Source organism: Mauremys mutica, chromosome 1, assembly GCF_020497125.1.
Source record: "Mauremys mutica isolate MM-2020 ecotype Southern chromosome 1, ASM2049712v1, whole genome shotgun sequence".
Taxonomy (NCBI): Eukaryota; Metazoa; Chordata; order Testudines; family Geoemydidae; genus Mauremys; species Mauremys mutica.
Window position 1 is genome coordinate 257,725,615 of NC_059072.1, and position 14,492 is coordinate 257,740,106.

At 37.7% G+C, this 14,492-nt stretch overlaps 1 protein-coding gene across 1 annotated transcript in view; it reads right to left on the bottom strand.

The window, feature by feature from the left end:
• The window catches only part of MYO16 (myosin XVI), a 459,803-nt gene that overhangs the window by 47,717 nt on the left and 397,594 nt on the right, over positions 1–14,492 (bottom strand). Inside the window, exons 30-33 of the mRNA XM_045008050.1 lie at positions 14,064–14,160; positions 8,257–8,503; positions 6,082–6,389; positions 3,040–4,239 (exon numbers count right to left, since the gene is read on the bottom strand). Of these exons, the coding sequence (XP_044863985.1) occupies positions 3,040–4,239; positions 6,082–6,389; positions 8,257–8,503; positions 14,064–14,160 (1,852 nt within the window). The remainder of the gene's footprint in view (positions 1–3,039; positions 4,240–6,081; positions 6,390–8,256; positions 8,504–14,063; positions 14,161–14,492) is intronic.

A 14,492-nucleotide genomic window follows, 5' to 3' on the forward strand; every position in this document is an offset into this window, starting at 1 on the left:
AATCAAGCCAACGATTCATCGTTTTTCGTTATGTTTGAAAGTAGGAAATCAGACCCAATTTAAATATGCCATGAATATTTACACAAACAAAGCTAATTATTGGGCCAGATATTGGTTCAAAGATGGAAAAGAGGATCATACATTCAATAATCCTGGATTTTAAATTAACAGATTCTGGTATTGAACAAACTGTTGACACTCCCCACAGACTAGGACTGTCCAATGAGGACAGATGGCACACTGCTTTTTTATGGAGAGAAGCTGCTGTATATAGTGTGCTGCATACTTTTTTTTTTGGTATGTGGTTGTTATTAAATTAAAGAAGTAACATTAAACCAGTTCACCAGACTCCACTTTTGAATCAGACATTAGAAGACTTCCCAATTGCATTATTAATATAGCTAAAGTAACTGCTGACATCAAGATGAACTCTAAAAATTCACAATTTGCACGCACACCAATCTGGAGCTTCTCTATTCTGTACAATAATAACAAATTAACAAAAAATCCTTAACTTTTTGCTCCTTGCACAAGGTGAATGATTGAATAAGGATCTGTAAAATATTATGGTCTCAAAACTATGTAAAGTGACAAGCTTCTGGCTCAATTGCATCAGGTACAATGGACTTTGCTTTGCAAACTGAAAGCCTGGTCATCAATTAGGCAGAGTGTGTGTGTGTGTTTGTTTCGTTGCAACCCCTCTTGTATTAGATTGGAGTCTTAAATTCTTCTAAATGGAGGAAACATAATTGCATTATCCAAACTTGTGTCTTCATGAAAATGTAATAATGAAACTCTGAACTGAAGTCTTCAAATTAAAGTAAATATTCTGTACGATACAGCTAACCTACTGAAATATACACAATACAATTTTGCAGTCAAGATATTGCCATTGAATTGACATTGTAAACTCATCTTCATATGATGTACTAGCTAGTCATTTTGTTTAAACTATTGGAATGTGAAGAAAAACATTTAAATTTGTAGTGTAAGAACTGACTGGTAGATGAAAAGTAGACATTTCAGAGGAAACTTAAGGAACTGTATAATCTGCTAATATATTTTCTGCATTTTTATTCCCTGATTTTTCACAACTAGAAGATTTATATTTTATAAAAATAGGCCATTGGTTTCTAATTTTGCTTCTGACACAGGTTGTTTTATTTTGTGGGCCAGTTTCTCTGTGAAACTGGAGCAATAGCAAAGTAAGCATTAAAAAAACCCTATCTTCCCTTTGTGATTTCAGGATAATGTTCCATATTTATATGGAAGCAACATAGCCAATGACTGTTATAACATAGGTACCTGAACTGGAAGGAATACCTTAAAACAGCCCACAAAGAATCAACAAACTACCATGCATCACAACTTTGAACTTGAGCTATGAATAGTTTCTTTTAAAGGTGGTTGAAGAGATGGGCATTATGTTTTATTTTCACATTATTTTGCTTTAAAACAGGCCTTTTTTGCTAAAAGTTGTGAAAAACATGGAGATTCTCCTGACTGTAGTACTTCTGAAGAACAGTGCCAGTGAACACATTCTTTCTCTCACACATGCGTGCGCGCACGCATACACACACACGAGCGTGCGCATCAGTCTGGCAGTTAGCCAACAAACTGAAAAGAACATACTGGTACTCCAGCGAGTTTATGCTGAGTAATTTGTATATTTGTATGTGGTCTTTGTTTTAGAATGTAAGAATTTTTGTAATTTAACTCTATACGTATATTCTCTTAATAGTTGGGATCTTAAAATAATCTATTTATTATTATTAAATACTTATATTGCCATACTTCCCAGAGCCTCCATCAGGAATGGGACCCCATTATGCTAGGTGCTGTACAAACACAAAAGTAGACAATATCTGTGCCACAAAGAGCTTACATTCAAGAGGATAAGTACCACATGAAGGACAGGAAAGCAGGAAACATATATATATATATGTTGTGACAAAGTTCCTCCTCTACCTTGGTGGGTCCTGCGCTTATTGGCGGATTTGCTCACCTCAGAGACCTTCCCCTCTGGTGGAACCCACAGTCTGGGTCACTCCTCCTGTGTCTGATCAGGAGTTGGGAGGTTGGGGGGGAACCTGGGCCCGCCCTCTACTCCGGGTTCCATCCCAGGGCCCTGTGGATTGCAGCTGTCTATAGTGCCTCCTGTAACAGCTGCATGACAGCTACAACTCCCTGGGCTACTTCCCCATGGCCTCCTCCAAACACCTTCTTTATCCTCACCACAGGATCTTCCTCCTGGTGTCTGATAACGTTTGTACTCCTCAGTCCTCCAGCAGCACAGCCCCTCACTCTCAGCTTCTTGCGCCTCTTGCTCCCAGCTCCTCACACCTGCACCACAAACTGAAGTGAGCTCCTTTTTAAACCCAGGTGCCCTGATTACCCTGCCTTAATTTATTCTAGCAGCTTCTTGATTGGCTGCAAGTGTTCTAATCAGCCTGTCAGCCTTAATTGTTTTCAGAAAGTTCCTGATTGTTCTGGAACCTTCCCTGTTACCTTACCCAGGGAAAGGGGACCTACTTAGCCTGGGGCTAATATATCTGCCTTCTATCACTCTCCTGTAGCCATCTGGCCTGACTCTGTCATAATATATTTTCCCCCTTTGCTTTTGTACTATACGAATCAAAAAACATATCAGATATCTGAGACTGCCCTAAGGCTAAAATCATTACCTAGCCTACCTTAGCCATCATCAGCTAGCAGAGTTCATATTTGTGGTGGCAGAGTGGGACTTGGAGAGGGAGCTGATGGAACAAAGGGAGTGTATTCACTGCATAAGGATGAGTGTGGAAGAAAGCATGAGGACATTTGTGGGTGAAGTGGATGCTGGAGACTGGCACAGTTGGTGAAGGTGCAGTGCTGACAGTGTGATAGAAGAGATTAAAACATTTACTTATCAGTGCTTTTCAGTTCACTTTTAAATACCACAACCAAGAGAACTGGCACAAATATTGAGATACAGATATTGTCAACTGAGTCTGTGCAGAGAGAACACACAGTAAGATGAAGTATTCCCATCAAGCTTACCTTCAGGCTCCCTAATCTTTCTTCCTGCCGCGGACTTGCGAAGCATGCTCCGTCCTGAATTGAACAAGCTAGTTAACTCATCAAGGGGACTGGTCAAGGGTCTTGAGTTTGTAGGACTGTACGGAAGTGGAGATGATGAGTTGGAGTTTGATTTCCTGTGCTCAGCTCTTGCCACCTTTACTGGGGAGTAAGGCAGCTTGGAGAATGGGGAAGACGAACCTCCAACTTGAACAGGATTTGGTCTCTGAGGTGCTTTGGATGGATCTGAGTTTGTTCCTGTTTTCCCTGTATTAGCCAGAAAAGTAGCACAAGTCTCCGGGGGGAAAGTAAAATGTGAGGAAGGTCGATAGGAAATAGACGGGGGCATAGGAGGAGGCGGGGGAGGGAGAGGAGGAGGAGGAGTTGAAGGAGGAGATACTTTGCTTGAAACATTAAATACAGCCAAACCTGGGGATGAAGGCCTTTCATTCTCCCCTTTCTGGTTTTTGGAATACTGTGGGGATAGAGGACTTGAACCCTCTGACTGCACTGGGTATTTTAGATTGGTTTCCAGGACAGGAAGCTTTTTCACTTCTAGTGGTGTTAGGGGTGATTCATCAGAAGCAGGTGAGCATGTTACAGGGGTTGGAGGAAACACAAGAAGTGGAGGCCTATGAGGAAGCAAGTTTGGGAAAGGGGCTGGAATGTCACAAGAGTCTTTATAGCCCAAGGCTGCTTGATTATTTGCATCAAGTTCTTCAACCGGTACATAGTTTTTGCTCTCAAACAACAGTGGAGGAGATCCGGTCACTAATGGAACCATCCCATTACCATTGCTGACTTCTTCCGGTAAAAAATATTTCATCTCTTCATAAACAGACTCTCCTTGGTCTGGGCTTTCTGGTTCAGCAGAACTATTCATCATAGCATTCCCTACCATTTCAATATACACCGGCTCAGTTTCCTCCTCTTCCTGTGACATACACAAACTCAACGTGCTGTGATGTGGCCCATCAGCAGAAGCTGCTCTTTGTATTGTCATAATGTCATGACCACCTGTTTTAGACACTACGTTTGAATGTTTCACATCTCCAGGCTTTTGGCCAGATATCTCTTCATAGGAGCCACTGAGCTTTGTGTTGGGACTTCTTTTTGGCTTTCTGGGAGGAATCTTTTTCATGGTGCTATAGTCATCACTGTGTGGCCTTGGTCGGGTCAATACTGAAATGGAAATATATATATATATATATTAACAACAGATCAAGATCTTGAGTCTTCTGCAAGATAATGTCTTACAAAAGTTTTTTTCTTAAACCTTCATTGGATAGGATTCAAGGTATTGTAATGAGCTCTGGTCAAAAGCTAACCCACATATATATGGAGTAAGAAATAAGACTCGGGACTTTCTGCTTCAAAAACCACTGGCCTCTATAATTGGAGGTGAAGAGATGGAATCTTGCCTTGCTATCAGTAGAACTAAAGTTAGTCATCACCGGGTGAGGATCAGAAATACCTGAACAGATCAGCCGTTCAATGAATGGTGCTCTGCAGGAATGTGCAGTGTCCACTGGGTTTGCCCAGAGTTGCTGGCTAGTGGATGAGGAAGGGAAGCAGCACAAAGGAAGCAGAAACCACACACAAGGCCTCTTCTGTGAAGTCTTACAGCCTGGAGGATATTCTCTCAAAGGGTTTAGAGATGGCATAACCAGATTGTAGTTACCCTCCTCACAGCCTCTGGTGCAGGAGGTGAGGAGTGGAAGTGGATGGCATGCCAGGGGCTATCCTCAGCTGGTAACTGATCCCTTAGAACCCTGGCTAGCTGTCACTAGCTAGAGAGCCCCAGACTCCACTTGGGGTAGAGAATCAGGGAGCTATAGCTGACTCTGTGGACAGACCTCCAATCTGTCACTCCCATCAGAACTTGTGTACGGTAAAGAATCTGGTCCAATAATTTCACATTTATTTAGCCCATGCACCTTCAAAGATGCCAGGTGACTTATAAATTAGTACATACACACTACCATTAACATAAGCAAAAACTGTCATTATTTCAAAGAACCATTTGATTGTAGGTAAATTATTCCTCCCTAGCACTGCTGGACACAGAAGGCCCAAACACTGTGCAACTGCTGCAGTTTCACTGAACTGCGATAGAAAGCCTCAAGCATGGACTGGAACTCTCCATCCCTTAAATGCTTCTCTCCCCTCTGGAGCACAAGGAGTGGTTTCAGGGGTGGATGGGCCAGATGAAGGATAGGAAAGATGGAAATACATCTGACATAGACACATCAACCTAAATTATCAGGCAAAGAGGATATGCAGGGCCTTTAGCCACCATACTAGTGGCTACAGAGTGGTTGTATATTATTTCCTACCCCGATTGCAGCAAAGGAAGGATCTGCTAGGCAAAATCTGATTACTCAGGCTTAACAAGTGAGAGCAAAAAGCATTTCTTCCTCTTTAATTTGAAGGATGGTGAGGGGGCAGGACTACTTTAATCAAAATTGCAGTTTACACACTGTAATGCTTTGAAACATTTTTGGACTTTCATTCTATTTCAGTATGATCTGTGTACCATTACGTCCAAGATCACCACATGTGAATTCTCATATAATTCACTTAACTCGCAACTCAAGTGCAGCTATCTCTGGTTTGGTTTATTCTTGTGCCTTCATATTAATGTGGAGAGAAAGAGTAGATAATTTAGATCTAACTTGGTAAAATTCAACATTCAAAATGTTCTACTTTAGCTGTCAAAAGATTATAACACTGTTTAAAAGGTGAAATAAAAATAGTTAATAGGTCAGAATGGCTAAAATTGATACAACTCACTTATCTCCAGGGAGAACTTTGTAAATAGGTTTTTGTTGATGACAAACTAGGAAATTAGAACAAATCAATAGTTATTTACTGATTTAGGAATTACTGATATGTTGGCAATTTTATTTATTGCCACTGAAGATATTCTAAGGAAACAAGACTTTATGAAGGCATCTGAAAACATTTTAAAGATTCAAAGTCAAAAGATCAATGTTTGTGAGGGTTAGTCCCTTTCTGCCTAACCTTCATTAGCTGTTTCCTTAGAAGCTGCCGACAGGCAAGCGCTAACAGCCTCGTATGAAGCGCTCAGTCGTGTGTTGGGGTCCCTCTTTGGTTTGGGAGGAGGCTGTTTCCTTGGTGATGGCAGGCTATTACTATCATCCATGCTGAACACAGAGTACAGGGAGGGGGATCTGATGGATGATCCAGCCACAGAATGTACCAAGCCATCCACTGCCATGGGGACAGGCACAGAACTGGAATGAAAATGCTTAGGCGTTCGGCAGCCAGCAAAACTGTCCTCAGAGACCTTCCCACCCCTGTCTTCAGCTCTGAAAACACAGAAAAGATGCCCAGATGCATTATTCAAATGATAACAATGAACCTGTTCATGCAAACATAACAACGGCTTTTTGGTAAACAATCTTCCAACACCCCTACTGTGCCTAGAGGGTGTGTGTAGTAATCTTCTGACAAACAAATCCAAATCAAGCTGCTAGAATTCTTCCATTTCCTGTTTTATAATAAAACAGGTCACTGGATCTTTTTCACCTGAATACAGCTTTCCTCAAGTAGCTTCATATTGTTTATCAGACATCCATTGAATGAATTGTTCACTCTGATTGTTAAGCACAGTCAAAAGCTAAGATTTCAATCTGAATGATAATTTCAGAGAAATGCATTTTAATAGAAAGTTACTGAGGCAGCAAATGCTGAGCTTTTATCACTGTTTTCTAAAAAACCAACAACTATAAATTCTACTTATGAAATCCAAATCTTTAAAATATTGTGACCTTTTAACAGATGAATTTGGCTTTGTGTTATATCCTACCTAAACACCAACAGAAGTCTTCTTGTTTAAGCTTTCCACTATTATCATTTTGAGCACAATTGTGGATTTTTCTAACTTATTGTAGTGATTGTATTTAAAATATCTGCAGTTTACAATATATATTGGAAAATAATGTTGCTAGTTTGATTCCAACAAGCTGGTGAAAATGAGACACCCCCCCACACACACCAAATTTCTTCACCCTTAAAAAGCAAGAGTTACTTAGATTAAAAGTAACTGAAGACACCTTCCAGATGTCTAAAACCAACCTTGTAATACAGTGTAGCAATGTAGTGTACTAACTAAAAGATGGTAGTACAATAACTTTACAAACAAGCCCTCCAGCATTTGTTTTTATAATTGTATTTCTGCATGGCAGATCACCAGCAGAGCTGGATTGAACTACAGGACATAGCCAGCTGCCCATGTAGTACATGAAATAGCTAAAGATGAAAGCTTAGTGCTCAGTGGATAATTTGTTTTCAGTGTAATGTTTAATTATAGTCTTTTCTACAAAGGCATTTCCTTCAGTATGTAATCACTGGGATATCTGAAGCTAATTAAACAGACCCGCTGCCATTTTTACTTCAGTAAAAATCATCTGACAGAGGCAATCAAGGCAAGGGGGAGCTGTTTCTGATAAGATACAATGAGCTGGAATCAAGCTCCTGTGGAAAAATAAACATTCCTATGATCAGTGAGTTATAGACACAGATAATAAGTTTATATTACAAAAAACACCTTTCCATGCAGGTATCTGTACTTAACCTACAGGGATGGATGCTAGAATATTTGCTAAATTTGCTAGAATAGGTTAATTAAACTTTTAATTAATGATAAACATTAAGCAATGTTTTAAATGAGAAGAAAAGATCCTCTTGGCAATCTGTCTATTAGGCACATTTCTCAGTCTGGACTTCACTGCTTTTTTTATGCCTGCATAGCTGTTCCTGTTATCTTGGCACATATCCAGTTGAATTTTCTAAGATAGAGTTATTATTATTAATTATTATAATTATTTATTAAAATCTCACTAATAATCTATTTCACTTATACTGAAACACTATTTATTTTTAAATGCTAAAATGTCTTAGAGATTTTAACAATAGTTATTGCATGTGCTGGTGTCTCCTGAATCAGATATCTTTTACATTGTTGCTTTATGCAGCTAGAATTAATTACTTGATATGGCTTTACAAACAAGAAAAGTATTTAATGAAGACCCAAGAGTCATTTAAGCATACATTTAAAGAAGACAGAGTCAAGTTTACATATGATCATTATTACTGCCATGACTAGCATGGACTGTACTGAGAACTTTAGGAAAACTGATTCCTACAGTTAGAGAAGTTGCTTTCTCTCCTTACCTTTTGGGGGCTTCTTCTTGCCTGTTTCTAACCTCTAACTTTTCCCTACGGTAAGCAGCATTCATTTCATTGCGGAGCCGGTCATTTTCCCGAGCAATGTCAGAAGCATTCTGAATGACCAAAGCATCGTATGCTTTCAGCCCCATATCCTCTGCATTCTGTAGAAAGTCTTTGATTGATGTGACCTCTTGCTGTTTGATGCTCATCTTCTGTAGCAAACGCTGGCGAGCTAGAAATCCTCTTACAACTGCCATAATGGAAGAAAAAAGATATAGACCAATGAGAGGTAGAATTCAACAATGAATAACTTAATATTATTGTGCATTCAGCTGTAAAATGGATAGTGTGAATAAATATCTAGCAATATCCTTTGTAAAAGGAGAAAGAAATATTAGGCTTTCTCTACCAATTGCATACCAAAATGGACAATATGCATTTTTTGCTCACTAATAACAATGCCTAAACTGAGGCGTAGTAATAAACTCATTTACCAGTTTGAGTTACCAGTACTCAGTATTTAGTTTCATTGGCAATTTTTCTCCCTTTGCTTATATCACACTATGAAGCTTACATCTATGCTAGGGAATGTGAGAGGATAATATATGGCATAAATTTAAAACATCATTTGGTTCACAATGTGCTAATTTTCTATATGCTAGAATGTTCAGTTTGTTAACTTCCTCATAGTGGGAAAGAATGTTGGTACATGTCCGATTGTAAACGAGATGATAGCCTATTCTTACATCCATTCAATGTTTCTCTCCTTATTATGTACAAAAAATTAAACTCTTAGTCTCCCAACCCATGACAAGAGATTAATAAAAACGGTATAAGAGGAAGGAGTCTCTGAGTTCCATGTATTATAAAGAATGTATATTTAGATTCTTTGTAATATAACAGTATCATCCTTTGAATACTGGAGTTTTTCATATGGACACCTGCAGACAATTGTTATTTTAGATATATGTTGTTTCAAAAGAGGTTGGTGAATAGAGTTATTGGTCTATCTATTGGGGTGGTAATAATTGAGTATGTGCTGTGGCTTAGTAGGAAGAGTGAGCTAACTGTATTGTACTTTACTTGTAATTTTAAATAATCAACAGAATGCTCAGAGTTTGTGGGTGGACATTTTATTCTAAATCAAATTGTGTATATACACATACAGTACAGGGAACAGATAGCATAGTGTGTATAAAGGTCTATTTGCATGAATTTGGGACAATCACATTACACATGAGTGATGAAGCCATAGGTGAGTTATGGAAGTCATCTTAAATTATGTTAATAAAATGTTCATACTACACCACCATCATGTATATTCTACGTGTATGTCATAGTTTACAAGAAACTATTTCACAAATGTTTTAGAGAATGTTTTTTAAAAAGTGCTTGGGACTATTTCATAAGTTCTTCTGCCTGCAAAATCATGTGCATTAGTTCACCTTAGTAAAAATGTAAAGGATTCAGGGAGAAAAAATGAAATAAAATAAATATATTTAAATGTAATGCACCCCTACAATCACCACATATAGTTTTTTCTATTCATGAAAATGTCACAAATTAAAATCACATGTATTGTCTTTTTCCAGGGTTAGAAGTGCAGTGTGTCCCACTGGGAAGCTGTTTTAGGATTATTTAACTGATGCCAGAAATATTTAGGTGATTTTATTACTTTGACTTCCATCTAGTAAGAACAAATATACACATTGAGCCAAATCTCACTCATTCATGCAGTTAGTCCCATTACAGCCAACGGAAATATTCCTATGAGCAAGGTGAGCAAAATTTGACCACAACCTTTATTCAGTGTTATTTGAGTTCAAGGGGAAAAAAAACCATCAAAACAATGAAAAAATTGATATTAAGGTTTTCACCTGCCAAAAATCTAAAAAGCATATGGCTCTTTTTTTAATTGCACAACTGAGTATTTAGCTCTTAGGAATGCTGTAGTGTAAAATGAAATAGAAAACAGTCGTGCTGAACTAATCTAAAGGAAAAATGTCTTCCAGGAATGTAAAATGTTACTGAATAAAATAAAGAGGATAAAGCTGAGAGCAACATAAGATATTTGTTATCACCTTCCTTGTCCTTGTTTATATATTTATAATTAGATTTTCTTAGGGATGCTCAGTGTTTAATTGCTTGAAATGCAGGAAAGGTTAATGTGAATATTCAATATTCTCTGTGTCCAAAATTCACTGGGGTTTGAATTCACCCAGTCTTATCTATTTCAAGCATGTTTATAATGGAGGAATTTGAGGGTTTACATTTCCATTATTGTAGCAAACTGTGTCTCAATCTCTCTAGCCACATTTTATAATAAAAGTTGACTTCTTTAACATCAGAAACATTAATGCACTAACCTTATTTAGTTCAAAAGGAGATTAATAGTGCATTTTCCTTTTGACAATTTTATGAGAGGCTTCATATTTGACACACACATTACTGAATCTGAACTCATAAAACGCTGGTGTTGAGGAGGTAATGAATACATGCACAGAACATAATCTAGGAGAGTTCACTGCTCTCAAATACACAATATTGAAAGAGCTTAATCATATAGAATTGTTCCTTCACCTGCTGTACTTTCTGAAATATATTTTCAGAGCAAATGGCATATTTGCTAAACATTTAAGCAGAAAATCCTAAATCACCTTGAAGAAAACAATATATTTCTAAAGCTCTGATACATTTTTACCTTTGTTTTAGATATTTTTGTTTTATTTTTTAAAGATAAATAAAGCAAAAGTGAACCAATGGCAGAGGATAAGAAATATATTTGTGCTGGATAAATCTCCATTATGATAGTTAGCAGGACTGACAGAGGATGGGTCACTGAAATTGATATGCTGGTCATTAAAACTGGTCACAATATTTTTGATGACACATGCTGTTTCATTGAAGCAGAGATGTTTGACTAAGTTCATTGAGAAGATTGAGAGAGAAAGAGTTTCTCCACAAAAACACCCACCACCTCCCACAAACTTCCTGAATTGAACAGCTCTGCTTTCAATCCAAAAATGGACATTTCAACAAAATTCTGTCTTAATTAAAATATTTGAGAGTTTTTGTTTTCATTCCAGTGCACAATGAAAACAAATTTTGAAACCTCCAATGGAAGCTAAATGGAAGTGTCATCTTTTGGCAGGCTCTACTGTTTATAATGTAGTCCTTACTGCACTGCTTTCCTCATTTATGCTGGCCACCTAAAATATTTGAGGTCCTGTACCTCCAAAGCCAGAGGTATACCTGATTCCTTAGGGTTCCCTTTGGTACAAAGATTGGTGTTGTGGAAATTGTGGCAGGTTGTGGATTTGGCTTCTATACACAGATAAATTAATTCATATTTTGGCTGGATTGCAATGGAAGAACTTCGGGATAATTAGCTTTTCCCTCAGTCCCCCAATCAGTTCTCTAGTTGATTCAGAATGATCAGAACTGATCCTGGGTAGCTGCCGTACTTGTACACCCAGGGGTTACTACAGAGGTTGTGATAATCTGAAGTATTTGAGCTCATAGCTCCTGGTTTAGGTGGGTCTTGTAGGCAATTTTCAGGGAGGGATACTTGGCTCTTTAAGTTGCTTCCCTCCTTCCTCCACTACAGTCGGGGCTTGATGACCTATCAACACATGATGAAAGACTTCCCTGTTTTCTCAGGCTTTTGTTGAAGGCAGGGTGGAAAATTACTGAGGGGATGACTGGAAAGGTTTGGATGGATGATAGATAATGTTTGGGGTTGGTAAGATTTTTGTATAGGGCTGTTTTTCTTTTCGAGAACTCTGAGGTGTCCTGTTATATTATTTTATGAAAATGATATACATTTTATACTGTGCTTTGAATTTGAGATAGGCACAATGGCTATATTTGAATAAATAAATGTAAAACTTCACTTTATCCATTTCAAGACTAGATTACCTATTAGAGATTGCCCTGATCTACAGATGTGAGTCTATCCAGGACAATCTAATGCCATGACTGGTATTTGATGCCACTGCATTATGCCCTTAATCAACATGTCATAAAGAAAAATACATGTCTTTAGCTTCAAAAGATCTCTGGCTTGAAGTACAAGAAGACTGATGTCCATCAGTCTAAGAGTACCCTACCCCTTGCATTGCTATCAGAAGACTTGGTGGGATCCATTTATTCTAGGGGTAGAATGGGTTATGTAAGGTCATGTTGAGTTATACTGCTTTTTGGGGAGAAGCAGAAGGCATTCCAAACCTCTCAAAGCTCCTGGGCTTGTAGTTGTTACATACTTGCAACTACACCTATTTGTGGAGTACTGCTTACATTACAGGCCAATGCATGGATGCGGGAAGTCTGCCTGGGTCTTACTCAAGCCATGTATAGGACAGGAATGTTCCTTACTCAATCAGCTTCCTCAGACTTCTCCACACCTGTGTAAAGATAGGTAAAATCTGCCCCACAATAGGTGAGAGCTTTCTAAATATTGTTCCTGAGAAAATGAATTTTTAAATGGAAGTCAAATCCGGAAACAAGAAGCCAAGAAACTGAATTTTGTGGGGAGCTAAGGAAGCATTCATCCTCCTTACTTAGGATTAAACTTTGCAGATGTCTTGTAAACCTTGGTGTTATGGCAGCTGAGGAAGGTCTAGTTTGTGGTGAAGTGGAATATTAATGGTCATTGAGTTTAAACTAGATGCAAGAAGGTGAAGATTTTCAACTTTTCTTGGTAGTCAGCATGAGGGAAAGCAGGATGAATCAGTTTTGCTTTTCTAATGCAGATAAATGTGTGGAGGCAATGGGGATAATTGCATTTAAAGTTAGACATGTGCTTCAATACCTTGTTGAATGGGGACCCGTGTAAACTACCATCCTCCAAAATCTGAAGCATTATTAATTCCTATTATTATTTCCACACAGATGACTTTGTTCCCCTTGCTTCAAGTGTTCTCTCTCTTTCGCCTGCTTTCTCTCTACAACCCCCATTTAGTGAAGAACAGATCATTAAATTGACAGTTTATATATATATATATATATCCAGGACATTTTTTAGCCAACTACGTGACAGGTACTTCTGTCTATTGAGTCAGCTTTTTTTTTAAAGTGTTAATGTGAATTGTTGCTGCTACAAGCCAACTAAATAAATAATGTATAGTGTGAAGGAAGCTGCTTTATACAAAGCAATATTCACTTTTGAAATGGTTATTTGAGATTCTAATGGGAAATAGAACAGAAACTACAGGAAATCAGGAGACAGTGGATAGTATCTCCTTCAAAAAGTGTGCCAAAAATGTCAAAATGACCTTAGTAAAGACACCAACATAAAAATCAAAGAGAAAAAAAAAAACAAGCCAAAAGAAAATATGCAAGATAAGCAAATGAGAACAAAAGAAAGACAACCAACACCCTAAATTAGTAGCATTAAAAGTAGCTGTTTTATGGATGTAAGACATATGTAAATATTAAAAAAGTTTGCATCTTCTGTAGTTTATTTGTTATTTATTGGGGAATTAAGAATAATATTAAAAACTCTTAAATCCTAGAAATATAGTCTGTTCTTTAAAAAAATAAGCAGTGCTGGAGATAAAGGAGCATTTAGTTTTAATTTCAGCCAACAACTAGAACTGAAACTGGGTTTGTCAGACAAAAGGTGCACTTGTTAACAATGTTAGTCTGGACTTCTAAAAATCCGTATAGTCAGTTAGTTGGAGGTGGAATTGTTTGGAAATGTGTCAAATACAATAACTAATCAACGAAGAGAAAACTCCCATACCACAAAATGTTCTTGCACTCAATGTACAAAAATTATAGTTCAGAAATATTTGTTCTGTAATTGTTACCTTTTTGACAAGTTACAATTTTCCTCTGCAACTGAAGGCACAAATCATTGAGATGATCAGCTTGCCAGTACTTTAGAAACACTTTTTGGACTCCTATCTAAAATACAAACAGCAGAGAAACCTTTACCACCAAGAAAAAAAAGGGCAAGATGATTATAGATAAATAATGATCATACATAAAGCATCTAGCAAACGGTTGAGATGAGATCAGAAATGTAATATACGCCACAATACCTGTATCTGGTGCTTTTCTCTTCCATTTATAGGGCCACAAGGAAACACCTTGCTTTTGAAACTTTCTGAACATGCACAGACAATACAAAAAATCCTTAGCAGTTCTTTTTATGTACAACTTTCAAAGACATTTCTTTCTAGTAGTCTTCAAAAACCCATGTCTTTACAAACAGTAATTACTGAGAAAATGGGAGT